At 37.4% G+C, this 21,558-nt stretch overlaps 1 protein-coding gene across 1 annotated transcript in view; it reads left to right on the top strand.

The window, feature by feature from the left end:
* Positions 1 to 2,688: 2,688 nt before the first annotated feature.
* The window catches only part of LCP1 (lymphocyte cytosolic protein 1), a 48,992-nt gene continuing 30,122 nt past the window's right edge, over positions 2,689 to 21,558 (top strand). The window contains 4 exon segments of the mRNA XM_006913492.3: positions 2,689 to 2,829; positions 19,139 to 19,226; positions 19,811 to 19,974; positions 20,138 to 20,267. Coding sequence (XP_006913554.1) covers positions 19,163 to 19,226; positions 19,811 to 19,974; positions 20,138 to 20,267 — 358 coding nt within the window. The 5' untranslated portion in view covers positions 2,689 to 2,829; positions 19,139 to 19,162.

Here is a 21,558-nt window from a genome sequence, read left to right as displayed (position 1 = left end):
GGCTGTGCCCACAGGATATGAGCTGCTGTGTGGGTGCTGACCCCGTAAAATGGGATTTGCTCCAGCAGGTTTATGTGTCTGTTGAGACCACCCTTTGGGTGTGCCCTTGTGGGGCTAATCAAGTGGTGCTCTTTTGTGGCTGACACCAGCCTTTGTGTGTGTTGGCTCTGCAGCCCCTTGGTAGGGGTTCTCATGCACGCAAAGCTCAGCCACTGTCTCTGACCCATCCAGGGCTATCTTGTAGGAGGTACCAAGCTATCCATCATTGGTTGCTGCCTATAATGGACATGGGAGGAGCCACGCTGCAAACAGAGGCTGGCTGCTACTGGTTCCAGGCCTGAGGCAACTCAGCAAAAAGCCCAGGGCACCTCAAGGCCTGTGGCTTCCTGCCAGCTAGCTATAAGGTTCAGAAGCTGAAAGAACCTGAGGCAGTACTCAAGTTGGGTGAGGCAGCATCCCAGGGAGTCACCAGGGTGAGGCGAGCTGTGTTCCCCAGGTTAGTGAAGATTCAGACTTTGTGCCAGTGCTGAGCCAGTGACCACTCTCAAAAGTTTCAGATCACACCGAGGCCAGCCACTGCCCACCTCTAGCACACAGACTTCCAAGATTTGTTCAAGAAATACTGCTGCTCTGGCTGGGCCTGCCACTGGAATTGTCTCTGGAGGTGCGTGAGCTGAGTCCTGTTGATTGCTGCTGAAAGAGCTTCCTGCCAGGAGGGCTGGGGGAGCCAGTTGCCCAGCCATGAATATGCCTCCAACAATTTGAAAGTTGATAGCGGAGGCATCCCAAGGTGGAGCAAGAAGATTTCAGCAGGCCAGTTCAGATTCAGATTTGGCTGTGTGTGGGAGGAGTCAACACAGGCAAGATGGCACCTGCCTGCAGGCCACAGGAGGAGGGCTCTACACATGGTTTAATGGTGGCTATCCCTCTAGCCTTTGCCCTGAAGCCACATGATTCAGTCTTTTCCTGTATGTCTCTGGCACCTCCCAAGCTGCTGTTCCTCTGCCAGAGTTCAGGATGAGTACCTGTAAGTGAGTGAGTCTGTGCATTGGCCTTTTAAGGGGATGTCTGGGTTACCAGCAGCCTTACGTCTCACCCAGACAGTCAGAATCCCTATTGATTTTTACAACCAGATTATGTGGGGACTCCTCATCCTGGCATTGGAACCCCGGCCTGGGGAGCCCTGATGTAGGGTTTCGGGCTCCTCATTCCTCCGGGGGGGACCTCCACACCCTAGATATTCCTTCAGATGCTCAACTGCCACACGTAGGTGTGAGACCAGCCTGTTTTGCATCTCCACCCCTCCTACCAGTCTTAATGTGGCCTCTTCTTTATATCTTTAGTTATTAATTTAGGTGCTTCTTGAAACCCCTCTGCAGCTTATGACTGGGGGATTAATTATGCAATGGAGAAATCAGGATTTGATTCACCAACTCGGTCTTTCCTAGGGAGTCACAAGATAGTTCTCTATGAGGTGAACCACTTCTAGAATGAACTGAATCTCCACCATCTCTTCTTATTCTTCCACCTAGCCCCAAGATGGCCACTCTTGGGTTCTACCACTGGCTGATGGAATAGATAAACCAAAATAGCTTGGTTTAACATTTGAGGTTGGAAGTAGGACTTTTCTAGAGAAGAAATCAAAGAAGCAAAAGAAGTATAAAGGCAGCACCCCAATCAGGGTACCCACTGGCAGAGTCCCAGGCCCCTAGTAAATACAAAAATGAATGGAATGATCAAGCATCTTCAATTCACTATCAGACCTGGAACACAGCCATACATCCTGATTCTTCAATAGAAGGCTGGCCACTGGAGCTGTATACAGTCTCTAGGCAATGTGGAGACTATGCTTAATGTTCCTTCAACATTACTCAGGGTGCTACACACTCTTCATGACCACTGTTAGGTTATGAGCCCTTGAAGACTTACATTTGAGGACAGGAATTTGCCCTCAAGACAAGCATTTGAGGTTTGGACATAGAATAAACCTTTTTTATTCTCGTGCTAATTTTATTAAATGTGCATACAAAAATAAATCTGGTCTGTATGAAGGAATTTAGTTGTTCATTTAACCATAACAGCTGCCTGTGTGATCCACTGGTGCTCTTTATAGGAAAAATCTAAATAATTGAAATCGTTAATTGGGTTAAAGAGATCCTTAGCACATAGTGTTCTATAAATAAAAGAATGTGTAAATAATATAGTGGCCTCCCTTTTTCAGCTCTTCCCCTTAAAGAGATTGTTTTATTTTGTTTGCACCAAAGATCATTGTATGGGGACTCTTAAGAGAGGTTTGGTTTTGGCCTATGTTGGCCAAATCTTTTTTAGTTTGTTTCAGGTGTACTGCCACCTTTTTCCTTGGTTCTTTCACTCAAAATGAGTAATTTGTTTATCTTTTCTGTAAGTAGCTAGAAACCTGGGCTTTGCATTTGTCACTGAGGTCAAAGAAAGAAGTCAAGGTAGCAGGCTGACCTTTCTTTGTTATCTGAAATCAAATAGGTTTAAGCGCCCATAATCTGACAGCTAGAGCAAAAAGAAAGGGAAGGAAAGAGAAAAATGCTTATAAAGCGGAAGTGGTAAGAGGCTTCTAAATTTCAGTGTGACCTGTTCCGTCAGGTGATTTTTTGCAGGGGAGGGAACATGAAAAAAAAGTTAAGTAAAATGTCCTTATAAAGACAAAATCTATTTCTTTCTTGGCTGATGATTTGTCATTTTAGTCACTTCCTGCCTTGTGACCACACACTCAGGGTTGACAAAGTTGTTCTGCAGATCAGAAGAAGGGGATTTCTGGTCACAAGTCAGTACCGCTGAGGACAGTTTTTCTACAAGGTAAATTTTCTTTATGTCATTTTGTCATTTTTAAATGCTTATGATGTTTTGTTTGTTGGGTTGCTCTGTTTCTGTGGATTGCAGATTTTGCCTTCAGAGAACTAGAGATCTGAGCACCTGTCACCTGAGCCCTATGTGAGCCCTGCCACCATTAAACTGCCCAGCAATTGCTGCAGCCACATCATGTGGCCATTGAAAATGGGACCCCTCAGTTCTCCGGGTGGTTCCTTCTCCAGTTATCCACTGTTACTGCCTCACAAAGCTATGACTTTTTTCCCCCTTTAAAACAACACCATGTTCTGATTTATTTCTATTCCTTTATTTCAGGGAGGCTATTTACTCTGACTTTATCTACTTTATGTTTTCAGGATATTGATCATTTAGATTGTGTTGCTCATTGGCCAATAGGCATAGTTTAATTTTAGCTCCTGTGGTTCTGGTTTTCTAAAAAACTTCTTTACAATACTTTAGTCAGTGGATATATTAACATCTTGAGTCATGTATTAATTTGGTACTGGTTATTTGAATGATTTTGGTGCGAATGGTTTTTAATGGGTGTGCTTAATAACCACATGAAATTAGAGGTCACCTCTCCACCATTTATTCTCTAAAAATAAAAGCAATTTCTGTTGCTTATTTGTACGTTTTCATAGAATTGTCTGAATTATCTGTTATCCTCATGACCTTACAAATGACTGTTAAATTCTGGATGAAAGGTTTCTGTCTACAACAGAATTTCTTATCAAGTTTGTATGGGATATTTATTCTAGGAACTTTGTTGAAACATAGACTTTGGGTCTTGCAGCATCAGCCTTTATTTAATTGTCATTATCCGACAATGTTAAGAACTATTGATAGATGATAAACATCAGCATACTTAGCAAAACCCAATTTTTCTTGATCAAATATAGCAACTTGTTTTCTAAAATCACTTCCTAAGGATATTTTATAAAAATCATTAAACGAAGGTGGTTTATCCACACACATTTTGATTTTAAATTTATATAAATTTACATCATTGGTTTCTATTAAATAAAGTTTGTTAAAGAATATCTGCACAGGCAATTTTGAATGAAATTTACCTATAAAAGTGAATTTCTGGACATTGCAAAATGTGACCATCAATATTGTTTTACACATCTCATCTGAAAAAATGTGGAATTGGGAGAGGAGAACTTGAACCCCAAAAAGGACAAATTAAAAAAATATACTATGTGTTATTTTAAGTAAAAATATTAATGAGAATGAAATAAATTAGTATGCAAAGGTATGGCAGTATTTTCCTTACATTGGAGGGAGGGAATAAAATAAAATATGAAAAAGTTATTTCAAAATAGAAAAAACTCTCTGGATTTAAAGCAAGTTCAGCTTGTTAAAGCATCAGCCTAATATGTTATAAAATATCCAGTCTTCATCATTCTAGCTCACTCTCGGTAACAGCAGGGAAGAATCTTCTGGGTCTTGCCCTTTAGACAAGCATTGCTGTAGTAGGATGGAGCTGTACTTATGGGGACATTTCATTAGCAACCTCAGGGATACTTTTCTTTGTCACGCTTTAAATTTTGTCTCTTCATAAATTATACCTTGAAACATTTGGTAATTTGGGAACAATTTCAGGGTTTTAACACCATTTATAATTCTTTTTATGAACTCTTTGGGGGAAGAGAGGCTAAAAAGTGAAGTCTCATTCAAATGTATCTATTTAAATTAGAGAGGATGGACAAGTAATAATAACACTTAATATTTATAAATACAGCCATTCTTCATGGATTACCTCATTTGATCCTCTCAAGTACCTTTACAGATGAGGAGTGGGCCCACAGTCACTGGGCAATTGGAGGGGACAAAGGGCAGTAGATAGCTGGGATTTATGGCTCCAGACTGCCTCTCTATAAGCATGTGTCTATTCCAGATCCTCTCTTCCACACTAGCATACTTTTCCCCCTAGAAATAGATCATTAAGGGCTTTTATTTCTGAAACTGGGGAGGAAGGGAGGAGATAGAGTGATGCACAGAAAATGAGAGAAAAAGAGAGAAAGAGAAGAAAAGTTGCAATAAACCCAGAAACATTTTAAATTTTATAATAGATATCATTGAAGGTTTTATATAATAATAGAATGAAGTGTTTTCTTTTAATTAATGCATAATTTTACTAAAAAATTGTGTGCCTTCACAAACTTGCCTCAATCACTTACCCAACCTAAATTTCTTGTCACTTCCTTCTGCTCTAGCTGCTTTCCCCACCCCTTACACCCCCCTCACTTACCCACATTCTAGGTGCACAAGACCACAAGCCACTGGAAAGTTCCATGCTCTTTCACTTCTTTTTGCTCCAACCGTTTCTCCAATTGCTTTCTTCTTTATTTGTAAAACTTCTGGTTATTTTTCAAGGCTCGTATTAAGAAATCTGCTTTTTGAGAGGTCTTCCTTACAGGACCCCACCCCCATTTTACTTGCCTAAAGTTTCTTCTATGTGTGGTTGTTTAATGCTGTGATCTTAAAGTAAATATAGCAGTATTCAGGTTAGTTTAGTTTCAAGTCCTTATTTGCTGACATCCTGAGCTCCTTCTCTAGCTCTCCTGGCATATAGTAGGTCTAATGATGTTTATTGAATTAAAAATTTGTCGCTAATATTTTTTTCTCAGTTTCTTAGATATTCGTTGAAGTCTTTTCTGTGATTTCACTTAACTTAATATTTACTGAGTTCCCCCAGTGACTGCCATGAAAGAAGATACAATAATATAATATTTTGCATTCTACTGTGCTTCCTCTTCGCCAAAGCACTATTCTTCGTTTTAGCCTCAAAGCACTAAATGAACATTGACTTGAAGGAATTTAAGAAATTGTCCAATGACAATTGCACACAGACAAAATTATAATCTCATTACTTATTGAGCTAAAAGTTAGCTAATCTTACCAAAACTACATACCTGATAATGGGCTTTTCTGATAATAAAACACAGGACCAAATATTAACTTTTATTCACTTTGGATTATCCTCAGAAAATTCTTAAGTCAACTTCTCCTTATTGCATAAAGACCCCTCTGTGTATACAGGAGAGATGGCAAACAAATTTTTAAATCAAGTTAGGTATAATAAATTTAAAAATTTTCTTATAAGATTATATTTATGAAGTCAAAAATTTATAAAATAAGATTATAAAGGCATTTTATAGCAGATTTTATAGCAGAGTGACATTATTTAGATTAATGTAATTGTCTTCCTAAGGTTTTTTTTTGTCTGCTAGTTTCCCTACTCACAGATATCATCTAATGAAATGATGTTATTCCATCTGCATATTGAACCCTATAGAAATAAAAATTAGAATTAGAATCTATATAAAACTAATCAGTGTCAGCAAATTCCAAGTTTCAAGTTTCCCTACTTTTCCAGACAGATGGCCATGCATTTCTTAAATAAAAAGTGTTCCTTTGACATAGTTTTCATTTGGAGGTCTAAGAAGTTTCTATCTGATTAGATGTTTATCTTCTAGGAGCATCTCCCTACAGCTGCTGTAACCACTGGGCTCCCCAGATGGCATCTCCTGATTACTTTCCTCAGTTCCCTCCTGATTCAACTTCCTTATACTATTAACTGTTCCTGTTGTTTTGGTTTGTCAACTTCAGTCATTACATAGTCTTCCCAGTAATTTCGTAATTGCTCCATTTCGTAAGATACTGCAAGCAGCAGGGGGCAGAGGGAACAAATTTCCATTTATCGTCCCAGTAATAACAGCTAATACTTATGTATTACTCACTTCGAAGTGAGCATTTTTAAAGCATTTTAACCATATTAAGGCATTTATTTGTCACAACAATCCCGTGAGGTAGTTGCTGGTATTATCTTCAGATTTAAAGGCTAGTAAATCCATTCAAATATTTTATTACTTTAATTTTCTACAATTAAATTAGTTTTGTATTAACTGCCAGATTCTAGGGAAATCTGGAATAAACAAACAGGCAGCAGACCGTGGTACTTATTTACACCTAAGCCCTTGAGGTAAACTCAAATAATCATAATTTATCCTAAATAAATTCATTTGTAATATAAGGGCTTTAATTAAACACACTATTCACCATCATCATCATCGTTAGTATTTACTCAGCTCCTCTGTGTACTTGACTGAGTATTTGTTTTTACCAATTTATAAGCCTCTGCCTAGGTAACAAAACCTGATCTGTACCCTCAAAAGCTTTAAGAAGTTCTCAGTCTTAGAAGGTTAGAATACTTTTAGTCAAGTGGCATTCACATTTTCTAATTGCTGTGACTGACAGACACAAATAAATTAAATGATTTAGTATTTAGACCCAAGCACACATATCTATAATTATATAGTAATAGCCAAATATAGGTGTCCTAAAAACCTCAAAGGAATGGAAGATTATTTTAATTATGAGTTGAAGTATAGAAGTAAAAAGTGACCCACTTACTGAGTTAAAATAAGTTTTTCTCAACTTCAGAGCCATGCCTGTATCAGCCCCACTTACAAGTTATACAGAGGCTTGTTTCTCAAGTATGGTTGGTTGTTTTTTTTGGCGGAAGAAAAAGCTAAGATGTTAAATTGAGGAACTAGCAAAACCACAGTTCTGTGGTTGAAGAATTGATTCTTGTTTTAGTCCAACACCAGTTACGTGGACTGATAGACTGACTCTCTCTCTCTCTCTCTCTCTCTCTCTTTTATTACAACTGTTAGCCTCAGTTGTAATATTTCAAAATATGGATCATTGGCACCTCCTTGACATTACCAGCTCACATTACCTTTACCAGGAGGGTCAGATTAAGAAAGAAGAGTGGAATACGCATTCCTTAGCGAGAAAGATAGGTAATAGCGCAAAGTGAAAGTAAGAAAAAAAATGAGGAACAAATATGCAGTTTTGCATTATTGAGCCTCCTTTCTTTATCTTAAAAATGTGAAATGAATGCTCCTTGTCATTTTCAGTGCTTTATAAACATTTTAAATTATTTCTCTTTGGAAAGATGAAATATTATGGATGCCTTTGAGTTTTTCAGATTTTTTCCTTCCTTTGGTGTCTTTCAAGTTGAAATTTTCATCAAAATATCCCTGATTCTCTTTTCTTTCCTGTGAGCACAGAAAAAGGCTATTGTGAAGCTTAAGCTATCTGGCTATCATATATAATGTATGTAATATGTAACATACATAATATCATATGTAATGTCAGTTTTTTAAAGCCTATGAGACTAAGTGTGTGTCTACAGTTTCTGTGCATGAAACAGGTATGGTACAAAGAAGAGAGTAAATTAGGAGGCAAGTTTGGAGGCATATTTGGATTCATAGTCTAGCCTTTTACTAAATGTTGAGTGTGAGCAAGTATCATTAAGCCTTCTGAAGTTCAGTTTCTTCTGCAAAATAGGGGAAAGTCCTATTTCTCAGGTCTATTTTTGGATTTATTTCCCCTTTACTTTTATTTCCTTATTTTATCAATCTATGTGTATATTTCACTCTGTTACACTCATCATCACTACTGACTTATTGAGTTATTACGTATTGTTAGGCATCATGCTAAGAACTTGATATATGTTTGCTCTCATATTTCCACACAAACGCTGCATAAAGTTGATGTTATCATCATCTTATAACAGAAAAAATCCTCAAGCATTGGTGCACCCAAGAGTGAGGAAGCATCGCCCAGTGGTTCTCATCACCATTAAAAAAGGATACCTTTTCTCTTCATGACTCATATGGATGTGGCTAGGCTTTTTTAAAGATTGCTATAATTTTCCCACTCTGGCCACACTTCCTCAACTGTTAGAAGGTACTTTCCACCATCTGTATATCTGGCAAGGCTAAGCCCAGAGTCCCGTAACCACTCAACATGAGATCAGCCAGTACCAACACTGTTGGCTTCTAGTTGGCATGATCTATCATTCGTAAAATACCTTTCGAGACTCACTTCTCAGACTCTGGATGAGAAATGTGGTACAAGATCCCATTCAAGCCAAGCTAAAAACATTTTAAGATAGAGCACATATATGAAATATAGATTTATACCCACTCCCATACATACATACAATTAAGATGGTGACTCTACATAATATTTCATACAATTTACAATGAAAATTGGGTTTGTTCCCCAAGATCATTTTGTAAAAGTTCTAGTTCTCTATGTTCTTTTTCCTTCCTTCCTTCTTTCCTTCTTTCTTTCTTTTCTTCTTTCTTTTTCTCTCTTTCTTTCTTTCGTCCTTCCTTCCTTCCCTTCCCTCCCTCCCTCCCTTCCTTCCTTTCTTCATTCCTTCCTTCCTTTGCCAAGCACTGTTGCATGAAACTTAAACACTTTGACTCATTTAATTCTAGCACAACTCTATGGAGTGAGCACTGTGGTTGCATTATTAATATCACCATTTCACATGTGAAGAAACCGAGGCTCAGAAAATTTCAGTAACATATACAAAACACACAGCAAAAGCAGTTGCATCAGAAAAACCCAACATCTTTTCATCATATGCCATAAATAGGCATATCAAGCTTATTTATATAAAGGAAGTTAGAATCATTAATGTTTGGCTGAGGTTTGTGAGATGCCTGAAATGCCTTTCCACTGGCTTAGGATGGGAGAGAGACAAGTCATTTTCTAGCATAGGTGAAACTGTAAACTAAAGAGCTGGTGCCATTCTTGAAACATGAGGAAGAAGAAACTCCTCTCTTATTTTCCTTTCCACCCAAATATCTTAAGATATAAAATACATTTTATGGATTGTGCATCTCAAGGGTTTTTTTTTTAACCTTTAGGTTGTTTAGTGCTAACTGACTTGTATTCCCCTTACTTTGGGCAAGTCAAACCAAGATACAGAGGCTCTACTCTTTTTAGACTAGTCACTGACTCACTTTGAGAATTTGGGGAGCAACTTTACTTTTCAGGGCCTCCATTTCCCATTTTCTAAAATGTCCATTTTCCTTCTCACTTCACAAGTCTGCATTTTCTAAGTGGGAGATAGTGATAAAAGTAGGAAGATATGTACATACAAACAGAAATGGCTTCTAGGCAGAATCATTTCATTGTTTGAGGAACATGAAGGGTATTCGTATTACCTATAGTAAATGCAATAAGCATTGTAACTGAAGACAGCAAGAAAAGCCTAAACCATCAAGGTTTTCCTTCTGGAAACAAAAGCTATTGAAGAAATAAACCACGATGCCACTTCCCCAAATCTTTCTAGGGTTATGCCCCCAACATTCCCAGCCAGTTATGCTAAACTCTGAACAGCTTCTGTGGTGTGCTCCTGCTTGTTTCCTCACTCTTATATGGAAAAATGGAGTGCTCTTCTCCATTTCATCTCTTTGGAAAACTTCTACTGGTTCTTTCTTTTCTCTCCTCAGGCAGAGTTAAACGCTTCCTTATCTGTGCTCCTATGGCACCGTCGTAATAATACCTTTAAACAATTTCAATTGGTGTGGTCTTTAAGTTGCATAACCAATTTCCTTCATGGGACTATGTGTCCTCAAGAGCAAGGACTATTCGATATTCATTTTTTTACCTCTAGTATCTAAGACAAGGCCAGTGCTTTATTAAATGCGAGTGAATGACAGGTGTGGAGGCTACTAATAGAAAGGATCCCTTTGTCCACCAGAGGCAGGGGACACAGGCAGAAGTGGGCAAGAACAAGCCTGGTGGTGTCATTACTTAATTCTTCCTTCAAGATGTTGAGGAACTGAAGAGAAGAGACATTTAGAATTTCTCAAAAGAGCTTCAGATGAGCCCCAGTCATAAATAAACTCTTGCAGAAGTGTATGTGTTCCTAATCCACATGAGGTCAGAGCTGAGTAAACTGAGTAACCCCAAAGGAGAGTAGAGAAACTTGAGATACAGAAATCCAATGGCCAGGGGCACTAGGAAAGGTAACTCCAGCAAGGCCTACATCTGTGTTGGCCTGCAACATCCAGGCAGGTGCTGGCATAAGCAGGAGGCTTCCCCAGTTCATAGTATTGTAACCCTGGACCAGTTTTTTAAACCTCAGTTCTCTCATCCATAAAGATAAAATCGTAATAGTGCTCCATAAGATTGTGGTGAGAATTAAATATGATAATGCTTATAAAACATTTAGCATTGAGTAACCATTCAGTAAACATCAGCTGGTCTTCTCATTTGTCCTTTAGCTATTATTTTCTCTGACTCAAACATAGATAAACTTTCTATGGAGAGAATATGGATTAATCATCCTACATGAATAAGGAAAAAGACTAACTGAGCAATCTCCTCACCTGTGGAAATCTAAGCCAAATGTCACTTCTTCTGGAAGGCCAGGCTTGGCTCTCCAGAGGAAAGCTATTTTCCCCCTTCTCGTGAAGCTAAAAAGTCCCCTTATTTTCTAGTGAGTGGAGTCTCTCTCTCCTACTACACAGGCAAGGACCACATCTTATCTTTATGTTGCCAGCATCTAACCCAGAGCCTGGCATATAGTGGGTATCCGACAGATATTTATTGAAAGAAGAAATGTACAAACAAATATATGAATTTGCTTAGTGGCAGACATTTAGAATTACCAGAGGATGAATTTTACAGTCCAGACAGTGACATGCAAATTACATTCAGGTGAACTCTAGCACCCATTCCAAATGATTTTCTGTGTGCTCCTGGTACATCCTGGCTTGGTTGCATCTTCCTTTCAGTGACTGCTCTATCTCTACAGTCTCTTTCCTCCCAACTCAGCAGGACTCAGCTCAGAGTCAGATACTATATACTTAGATAGAGACCAACTGCCAAGCATTACCAGCAGCTAGCAGGGTTTACAGAAACCCGGTAAGAATATGCAGAGTGAAAGGCCTGCTGGCAGTTCCCAGCCTTTAATTGGTAGGTTCTCCATGGTTTTAGCCATAGACAATGATCCTATTGGTTCCTGTTTTCCTTTCACAGGCATGGGGAATGAGTTGTTAGCAATCCCAGCAGAAATCTTCCTTTGTGCTAAAGGTGTCTTCCTGGCCTGGCTGCAGGCTCATCGGCATATTGCGGTCTCTGAATGTAGCTTAACATTTTAAATTCTCTTGCCACCTCCCTATATTACCTTTATATGCAGGAAAACATACATGAAATTATATTCATAAGCTATTTGAAATCATGAGGGAATTATACCTTCTATATGTTGAGCATGTCTTACTTAAAGAACAGCATTCCCCCTTAGATTTGAAAACTGATTATAAAGGAAAGGGGAAAAATAAGGAGGTCTGGACTCCAGTCCCAGTGAGCGATGTGATGTTGAGCACATCCTTTAACTGGGCTGTCATTTTATTCCACTGTGACAGGAGGAGGGTAGCCAAATAGATAATTTCTAATGTCCCTTCACCTCTGCATTCTATGACTCTGTTATTCTTATGTTATTATTTAAGGAACTTGGCACAGACCCAGAAGATCGCAAACTATTAAAGATTTGGAAAATAAACCTCCAAAACAGGTTAAATGAATTTTTTAAAGCCTGGTGGCAGTCACCAAGGCATGTGACAGAATTTTTATTAATTGAGCAGCTTCTGTAACTCCCTCTGAGAATAGCTCAAGAGAAAAGAAGCTTTAATCATATCAAAAATAGATTTAAGTTACAGAGCAGGGATATGAGATACCAGAGAGCTTGTAGAGTTTCCTTATTTGGATACTTTTAAGAAAATAGTGGATGGTTTACTTTCTGGGACAGTTTTCATACAGTCTTGCATAGAAACTAGGAGTGAACTGAGTCAACATGTCTTAAGCTTATACGCCGTGACACCCCAGAAAGCATATCTCATGTGCTGCTCTGTTAACTTCCTTGCACTGTGCTGAGCGGGCAAACAGTGGGCATCTGCCTCTGTCAGTGAGGAGAATTCATGAGGACCAAGCTTTACCTTCTGCTGAGGTAAAGAGCCAGATGGGGATGGAAGAGATGCTAGGTTCATTTTAGAAGAGGCACCCCAGGAGGTTGTATTTGAAACTTGATGTGTAACTGTGGGCTTCTTGAAGCCCCAGCCTTTGTGAACCCCATGCTTTTAGCCCAACAATCAGAGCAGGGCTTTGTTTATAGACTCATAAGTGGAGTGAAAGAATGAACGTATGAATGAATGAATGACATCTGATATTGAATTAATCATGTAATAGTAAATAATCTACTAGCCCATAATAATAGTCAGCTTTTTAAAAAGATCCGGGATACCCGAACTTTCAAAAGAGAAAAGTCCTGGTAGTAGAATGCGAAATGAAGGGTAGCTGTGGATTTTCAAGACATTAACACCAGGAGTATTATTATGTACAGTCCAGGGAGAGAGATACCAAGGCAATGAGGGCCTCCCCAACCCATGGCCTAGAGTATCCCCTTTGCTTGCAATAGGTTTGCTCTGTATCACATTGTTGGCAGAAAACAGAGGTGTTGGGTGTTTGCTGGGGGAAAAGGAGACAGGTGGTGAGCACTCCTTAGTTGGTGACAGAGCCAGGCTCTGTGCTACGCTATATAGCTTCAGAAGCTCCTCGGTGAAATAATCAAACTACAGTGGATCCATCAAGTCCATCAGGTTTGGAGTAATGTGTCCTGCTGGCTTCCCATGACTGTTTACATGACCTGAGATAGTGAGAGAAGAGAGCCGCTAGATCTGTACTGTGAATAGGCTTCCCCCTGCAATTTTTTTTCTTTTTTTACCTCGAAGAACGCAGAGATAAGAATTCTGTACCCTGGAGCAGTCCCTGGGAGAATCAGTGAATCTGCAGGGAGAGAAAAGATGACCTGAAGAAGATTTGACTTGATAAAAGAATTTGTAAGGGCCTCTTTAAGTGGCTTTCTGTATTTATAATTCTTCAGTTTCTTAAAAACAAAATAATTTTTAAAATACATTTCAGAACCATCTTTTACATAAAGCTTTGGTATATCTATCTGTATCTGTAGACAAATTGTTTCCCAGGAATACATGGTAAATTACATAGTTAGATCCCCTAAAGTGGTCGGTCCATTTTGTAAAATGAAAGTGAAAGCAAAGCTCCTTTGTTATCTAAGTTTTTACAAAAACTTATGGGTATTTCATTTTGTGTCAAAGTTTTATGTATTTGATGTTGTACTTCTAAAGTCATCACAGTCTAACACTAGAGATTACAATATTAATCATGTTCTAGATTACATGTTGTTTTGGATTACTTACTGTTCATTGAGATATTTGGGAAAGTGTACAGTTTTCCCCTGGATACATACTGAAATTGTTGAGGTAAAGCTAGGAATTTGGGTCCTGAGTTTCCAGTTTTGCTTTACCCATTGTGTAAAATCGCATAAAAAGTAGGGCATATTCAAAAGAGTACCTTGGCAATGTGATGCCAGGTAACAGGTGCATCCTTGATTCTGGCCATTACGTAATTGGGCATCAATATATTGATTCGAAATACTGACCGGCACAGCACACCTTTGAGAAATAATTCTAGCCCATGAGCATTGTACTCTGGACAGGTCACCTTTTTGCCATCCTTTCTGCTTCTTTCATTATCAGTTTTCTCTCACCCCAGAGAAAATTCAGCCTCTAGTTTTATATTTATTTAAGAGAACATATTTCCTTCTGTAAATTCTATAGCACAGTGGTCTATAGTAAACACCAAAAATAATTTCTATATTCAGACTTCAGGAACTTGAGTCAGTTGCTTTTATTATAAGAAGAAATTTGTTTTTACTACCAATCTGGGAAGTACCAGCCTCCCTTGAGCAGGGATTCAAAACTCACTGACCTAAAGGAATCAACAGGTTTTGTGGTTTTTGCCTTTTGAGGGGTTACTTGATTTTTTTTATGAGACTTTAAAAACAATTTTATAAAAATGAACAACTGGTACTTTCTTTGGCCAAATGTCATGGAATTCTATAATTATTGATTTAATAAATTTAAATGCTCACAGAAAAACTTGCAGCCAGATGTGACTTAGAGAAGGGTTTGAGATTTGTCTTCTTAGATTTTGTGTTGAAGTCTTGTATATTTCATGTTTCACTTCTTTAGATTTGGGCAGTGATTCAGAAATGAGATCTAAAATTCACCACTGATTTACAAGAGACTTTACTTAAAATGGTTTCTGGCAGGGCATAGTTAGATGATGCAGTCACTACATAAAGTAGTTCAAAGGCCACACTTACTGCAAGAGCAGTAGAGCAGAGCTGAAGAAACTGCTCATTCATGCTCTGGAAGAGACATCATATCTTACACTTTTTTTTCAGGCTCCAAATGCTTCAGCAAGTCTCATTACTGCAGTGATCTCTCTATAGTCTGCTGCCAATATGGTGCCAGTAATGTGCAAAATAAAACACGATTTGCCTTGATGAATTTTATCAACAATATTGTAACTCATATCTTCAAATGCATGCATTAAAATGAGTGTATTTTTCCAGGCAAACACATTAACAGACTATATGTAAGGTACCTAATATTTGATTCTAACCCCAGCGATGTCCTTCTTAGAAATGGTCTGATCTTCATGTAAATAGCTTCCTCTTCCTGTTTCTCTGCTTTGTGAAAATGCTTCCATTTACATATGCAGTTCAATTAGTTAAAAAGTCTCTTTTCAGTTATGGACCAAAATGGCACTTCTAATGGTCCCTCCATCTTTTTCTTGCTCTGCTCTCCAGCAGCTGCATCAACAAACTGTAGCCTGGCATTGCTTTGAAAACAGAGACAAAGCATTTCATCTCATTGGACCTTCAGATTCCTTGTCTATAAAACGAGATGGTTGTAAGAAATTATTTCTTAGTTTCTTTTTGTCTCTAAATGTTGGTTTATGTTTCTAGGACTTTCTGTTCATTTTGATGTTAAAAGAGAATCTCTTCAGATACCTATTTGTGTTTGGGCCCGATGACCAAAAAAAACATATCACAGTAACTTAGGCTGTTGAATATCGCTTCTCCAATTCATTTTTTAAAGTAGTTCAATCGACTCTCTTGTCCTTTAGCTCTTAAATCACTGACAGGTTTTGGGTTTTTAAAATTTGAAGGCTGTCTCACTATATGGCTTCTCTGAGCTGACCCCATTTATAAATCTCTTAGAAAAATGTGGTTATCCAGATGCTCAAGTTTTTCATCTTGACCTATCTGCCATGGCTTAAGAATCACATGGTTTTAAAACAATGCTTTTTTTCTCCTCCTAGGTCTTTTATTTGAACGGGCCATGCAATTTTTATACTAAAATACTTGCTCTGCTTTTTCACTATAGCATGATCTTTATTTTTCACCAAACACTAATTTTTTCCTTTCTTCCTTGGCCTTGCTCTTGACCCTAACAATACAGTCTCATTTCTTGCCTTTACTTGTATTTCTCACCAGTCTCTTACAGTATTCTAAAATCTAAACTTCTTATGTTAAAGGATAGGGCCAAATTTAGAGTCAGAGATCCCATTCATTCTCTTTACCTTTCACATTGTTTTTTGCTTCAAGGTAATTATGTCAATGTAGATATGCCTCACCTGAAATGAAGAACACTGCCTGGATTATAGTAGGCATTCACTAAATATTTGTTAAGTGAATGGATTTGTCTCATAGTTCCATGAATATTCATGAACAAAGAGGTGTTAAGATACCTAAAAACAAGAAGGTCAGCCAGCTCTAGGGCTTTAGACCAGATTTTACCAAAGGCCTTATTAAAATATGATGGGGGAGAGCCTTCTCTTAATGTATATGTGGAAAATTGGTGGAGAGTATAAAGGAGAACTAAACCAAATTAGTCACAAGAATTTAGTAAAGTATACAAAGTTACATACTATTTTCTTAAAACAGAAGCCTCAATTTCTTAACACGTGAAAGCAAAAGCTTTCTAAGCTAGAACACCTAGATATGCTCTCTATATTATAGCTGTTTAATCTCTCATGGGCTAAGCATAATAAAGACAATGAATAATTTCTGAGTGAATGGATGGATGGATGAAATGAGTATCTAATAGAAATATGAAGGCATTGAACCTGAATAGACAGCATGGGAGAAGAAAAAGGACTGTGAATTGGAATCCCAGTTGCTCTTCTACCTAGCTGTGTGATCTGAAATATGTATTTTAAATTTCTTGAGTTTCTGCTTCCTGCTCTAGAAAGCGAGAATGTTATACTTACACCATCAGCCTTCATTGAGGGACATTATAAGAAACACAAAACTTGTGTTTCCTACATCACACAGATCTTTTTCTTGAAGCCTGGGTAAAGGTATTGCTATCAGACCTCAGTTCTGTGGCCCTAAGAAAATTGATTTGTTTGTCTTATATAGAGTAAATTATGTAACTGATATTTCCCTTTTTGCATCAGTTTCTAGGGAACTTGGAACTAGATTTTCAGCCCAAAATATCTTGTCCTAACCATGTATTTGCAGTATTAATGCTCTTTCTTCCCTGCCAACATCTTATTTCACCTATGCTTATTTCTCCTTCTCACCAATTATATAATCTTATTGGTTTAGAGCTTAAGTTTAAAGATATCTTTGTAACCTGGCTTAAATTATTTTTGGAATAAAACATGGTATAAAAGAAGGAAAAAAGAAAAGAAATAAAGGAGAGAAGGAGATAGAGAGATGGACAAAAAAGACAAGACAGATAGACAATAAAAGGAAGAAAGTGAAGACAAGAAAGTCAGATATGGACCTACCTCTGAGGGTTACTGTGATGTGTAAATGAATTATATGCATAGTTAAGGTCTCAGCATTTTCTACTACTATTCAGAGAATCCAATGGACCAATACCTTTTTAGATATATAAGGCAAATAATAATAAAATAAAATTTCATCGATAATAAAAAATTCCACAGTTTTAAAATCATGTTCCCTGGAGTTCCCATCAGTGCATAAGGGGACAAGGAAGTGGGATAGTGGAAGCAGGAGGACATTTGAATTTTTTCAACCAAAGCCTCCCACAATTGTTTTTTTTTTTTATTTGTTCACTTTTATTTATATGTAAAGTTTCCATTAATGAAGAGAGGCTTAGAGAAACAAAAGTTTGAAAGCACTAGTGTATACACGTGGCAAAGTAGGAAATTGGTAAATAATGGATGGGAACTGGCTAAATTGAGCATTAGCATTTTTGACCTGTAGGTTTAAGTGTTCAAAGAGTTTCCTTTTTTGTGTGGTTGTGGTTTCCACTGAGAACAAGTACAGCATTATAGAATAATGTGAAAATATGGAAAAGGAAATAAATCTAAAACAATATTCTGTCACAAATTTAAAATATTTTTAAAAATCAGTAGTTTCACTAAAATGCCCAGAATATAATTATAGAAATATCCCATCCTTCAGTCTCACCCCATTTATCCCTTTTTCATTAGGAAATCCAGTAAACTTTAGTGGAACTCCTATTTGAAACATGCTGGTGCCTGCCTATTAGCTAGGGGCATGGAAAATAGGATCAATTTTCTGTTTCATTTTCTTTTACCCACTAGAGGGCAGCAATAATGCACAGGGAAAGGGAAATTATTCCAGCACTGGCATTGTTTCTCAGCAACACTAGCCTTTCTAAGAAAAGAACACCTAAAAAGTCTTTCAGATTCACATATATGAATTATTAGAGGCTCAGATATCCTTCCTCCTCTAAATATTTAGAGAACTTTGATAATTCCCTTCTTATAAAAATTATCTGTTGACTTGGCCAAACATATTATTTTTAAATATGAATTTGACAGTATGTCTAAAAGACATCTAGGTAAAAATAAAGTGTTTTCATTGTATATTGCTGTTTAACAAACTACTCCAAAGTTTAGTGATTTAAAACATCAATCATTTTATAATCTCTTTCGACTCTGTTGGTTCAGTGGCCACAGCTGGACGATTCTTCTGTCCCACGAGATATTGACTGGGACTGTGAACATCTGGAAGCTCAGAAGGGTTGGGACATCCAAAATGCCCAACATGCCCAACTCAGGTAGCTGGCAGTTGACACCGCCTGTCAGCTGGAAGCACAGCAGGAACCATCAACCAGAATACCCAGTTCTCCTTTATTGGCTTCTTCATGTGGCTTGGACATCTTACTGCATAGTGGTTTGGTTCCAAGAGGGAACATCCCAAAAATGAACATTTCAAAACAATGAAAGCAGAAGTTTACAGTTCTAGACATGGATTCTCCAGTCATAGGATCAGCCCAGACTCAAGGGGAGGGAAATAGGCTCTGCTTCCTGATGTGAGCAGCAGTCCATATATGTAAGAGGAGAATTTGGTGAAGGCTGTCTTTGGAAATCACCACATTCAGGGTTAAAAAAAAAACTGGCTATTTTTTACATTTTTGAAAGATAGTTATAAATCATGAGGGATGCAGAGGTATATTTCTTCACCCGAACAATAGAAATTGCTTCTTAATGTTGTACTTTAAGAATTAATAGACACAACAATCATTGCTTATGTTCTCACCTACTGTAGATCTGTTGCCTAAAGCAATAAAAAATGGCCAGAGGATCAGTGTCTGATGAAGAAATGATGGAGCTCAGAGAAGCTTTTGCCAAAGTTGGTGAGTTGACCTGGTACTTCAAATGGCACAATCCTCTTCTTTAATGAGTAGCTTCAGGACAGAGTTAATGAAATGGTAAAACAAACAAAATAGCAGAAATGACAGGTATTGGTAAAGGAGCTGAGGAACTTAGTTCTGAAAGATATACTTCAAGAAAAATCCTTCTTTCTTTATCAAAATATGGAATATGGACCCTTTCTCACCTGTATCTTTTCCTGGAAATGGTCCCTCGGTCTAATCTTTTTATTGTTTTCTATGTTTTTCTATTATTTTATACTTTTTCTCATTCTTTATCTCTAAGCCTGGGATTTATTTCACCATCTGATTCTATCAAAGTCTCTTTAGATTCTATTGCCAGACCTCTGTTTTGAAATTATGAATCTTGGATATTGGAAGTGATGCTAATGCCTGTATCCAATAGCAACAGAACATCTTTTGAGATTCTGACTCTTGCATGGGATCAGGCTGTGACCCCTGAATGATTGCCTCTGCTGCCTTCTCACCTCCCATCTAGCCTTCTCTCACTTCTCTTCATGCTTTTAGCTGAATTTCTCTGAAACTTCAGCTCGTCGTTTACCTTACAGATACAGACGGCAATGGGTACATCAGCTGCAATGAGTTGAACGACTTGTTCAAGGCTGCTTGCTTACCTCTGCCTGGGTACAGAGTGAGAGAAATTACAGAAAACCTAATGGCTACAGGTGATCTCGACCAGGATGGAAAGATCAGCTTTGACGAGTTTATCAAGGTGAGTATGATGCAGTATACAAGGAGATGCATTTGAAACTTTGAACTTTAATTCAAAAAATATCCAAAAATACATTCCCACTGTCCTTGCTTAAACATTATGTACTCTTTATGTTTTTCTTGATTACATATCAGGTTTCTAAAGATACGTTATATTTTTGCAGGTTTTTCATGGCTTAAAAAGCACAGATGTTGCCAAGACCTTTAGAAAAGCAATCAATAAGAAGGAAGGGATTTGTGCAATTGGTGGTACTTCAGAGCAGTCTAGTGTTGGCACCCAACACTCATATTCAGGTAGGCTGTACTAATGGGTATGAGTGGAAGTAGGGGGAGTGTTGGAATGAGGAGAGAGAGAGACCTGAGGGCAGGGGGAAAGGGAACCATGCAGAAAGGATCACATCTTCTGGGGTTACAAATTCTAAACTTGGTATTCCAACTTAAGGGGTGCAAAGAAAGACAAGTTAAGATAAATTTATTAACTACTGCCCATTTTCCTATGTGTAGGTTGGCCAGCTCTAAGTAGGCCCGATACAAAGTAATCTTAACAGCATTTAAAAAATACATTAAAGGCTGCCAGAATGTCTTTGTAAATCTTTTAGATAAAATGAAACTCTCAGGCTTCTACTTTCAAACTTCATGATTATTCTTAATGCCTACTGAGGTGTTCAAAATTTGTTTTCATTGATTTAAAAGAAAGTTGTATATTTATTCTGAAGATTATGGATGCTGCCATCCAGCAGCCTTAATGGAAACTTCTAATAGCCCAAAGAGTAGAACAATCCAACAACCCCCAAAATGAATTCTTCAAAACATTAATTGATCTTAAAGATAAGTTCATGTTTAAGTACCATTTGTAATCACTAAGACAAAGTTTAGCCTTCTATTTTTAAATACATTTTAAATACATAAACTATTTACATAGCTTTTTGCTATGTAAATGTACATTATGAAACTTCAAGACAGTGATATGCAGTGTTTCTCAAACTTTTGTGACTTGGGATCCTTCTGAGGGACACTATTGTTTTCAATGACACACAATTTGAGAAACACAGTGCTGGGCTATAAAGGCATAACTTGAGGTGTTATTACAATTTCTAAAGTTCACTTTTGGCAGCTTTACTGATAGGAAAGAAAGATTATATCGCAAATGATTTCATTTCATAGCAATTTCACTATAAAGAAACTCAGAGATATTGCAATGATTGTCTGTGATCATCCCACTTAAGTCATCAGGGCTAAAGACAGAACCTTAAGTTTTATCCTGTAAAAATTAGACCACATTTATATTTAAATTTTATATAAACTTAAAGAAAAATATCTTTTTTATTTACATATTTACTTGCATAAATATAGATATAATATAAGCAATTTCACTATAAAGAAACTCAGAGATATTGCAATGATTGTCTGTGATCATCCCACTTAAGTCATCAGGGCTAAAGACAGAACCTTAAGTTTTATCCTGTAAAAATTAGACCACATTTATATTTAAATTTTATATAAACTTAAAGAAAAATATCTTTTTTATTTACATATTTACTTGCATAAATATAGATATAATATATATTTCCTTCTAAATATAATA

Source organism: Pteropus alecto, unplaced genomic scaffold (assembly GCF_000325575.1).
Source record: "Pteropus alecto unplaced genomic scaffold, ASM32557v1 scaffold245, whole genome shotgun sequence".
NCBI classification, from domain to species: domain Eukaryota; kingdom Metazoa; phylum Chordata; class Mammalia; order Chiroptera; family Pteropodidae; genus Pteropus; species Pteropus alecto.
The sequence above is the reverse complement of the archived record's forward strand: the minus strand, read 5'-3'. Positions and strand labels throughout refer to the sequence as shown.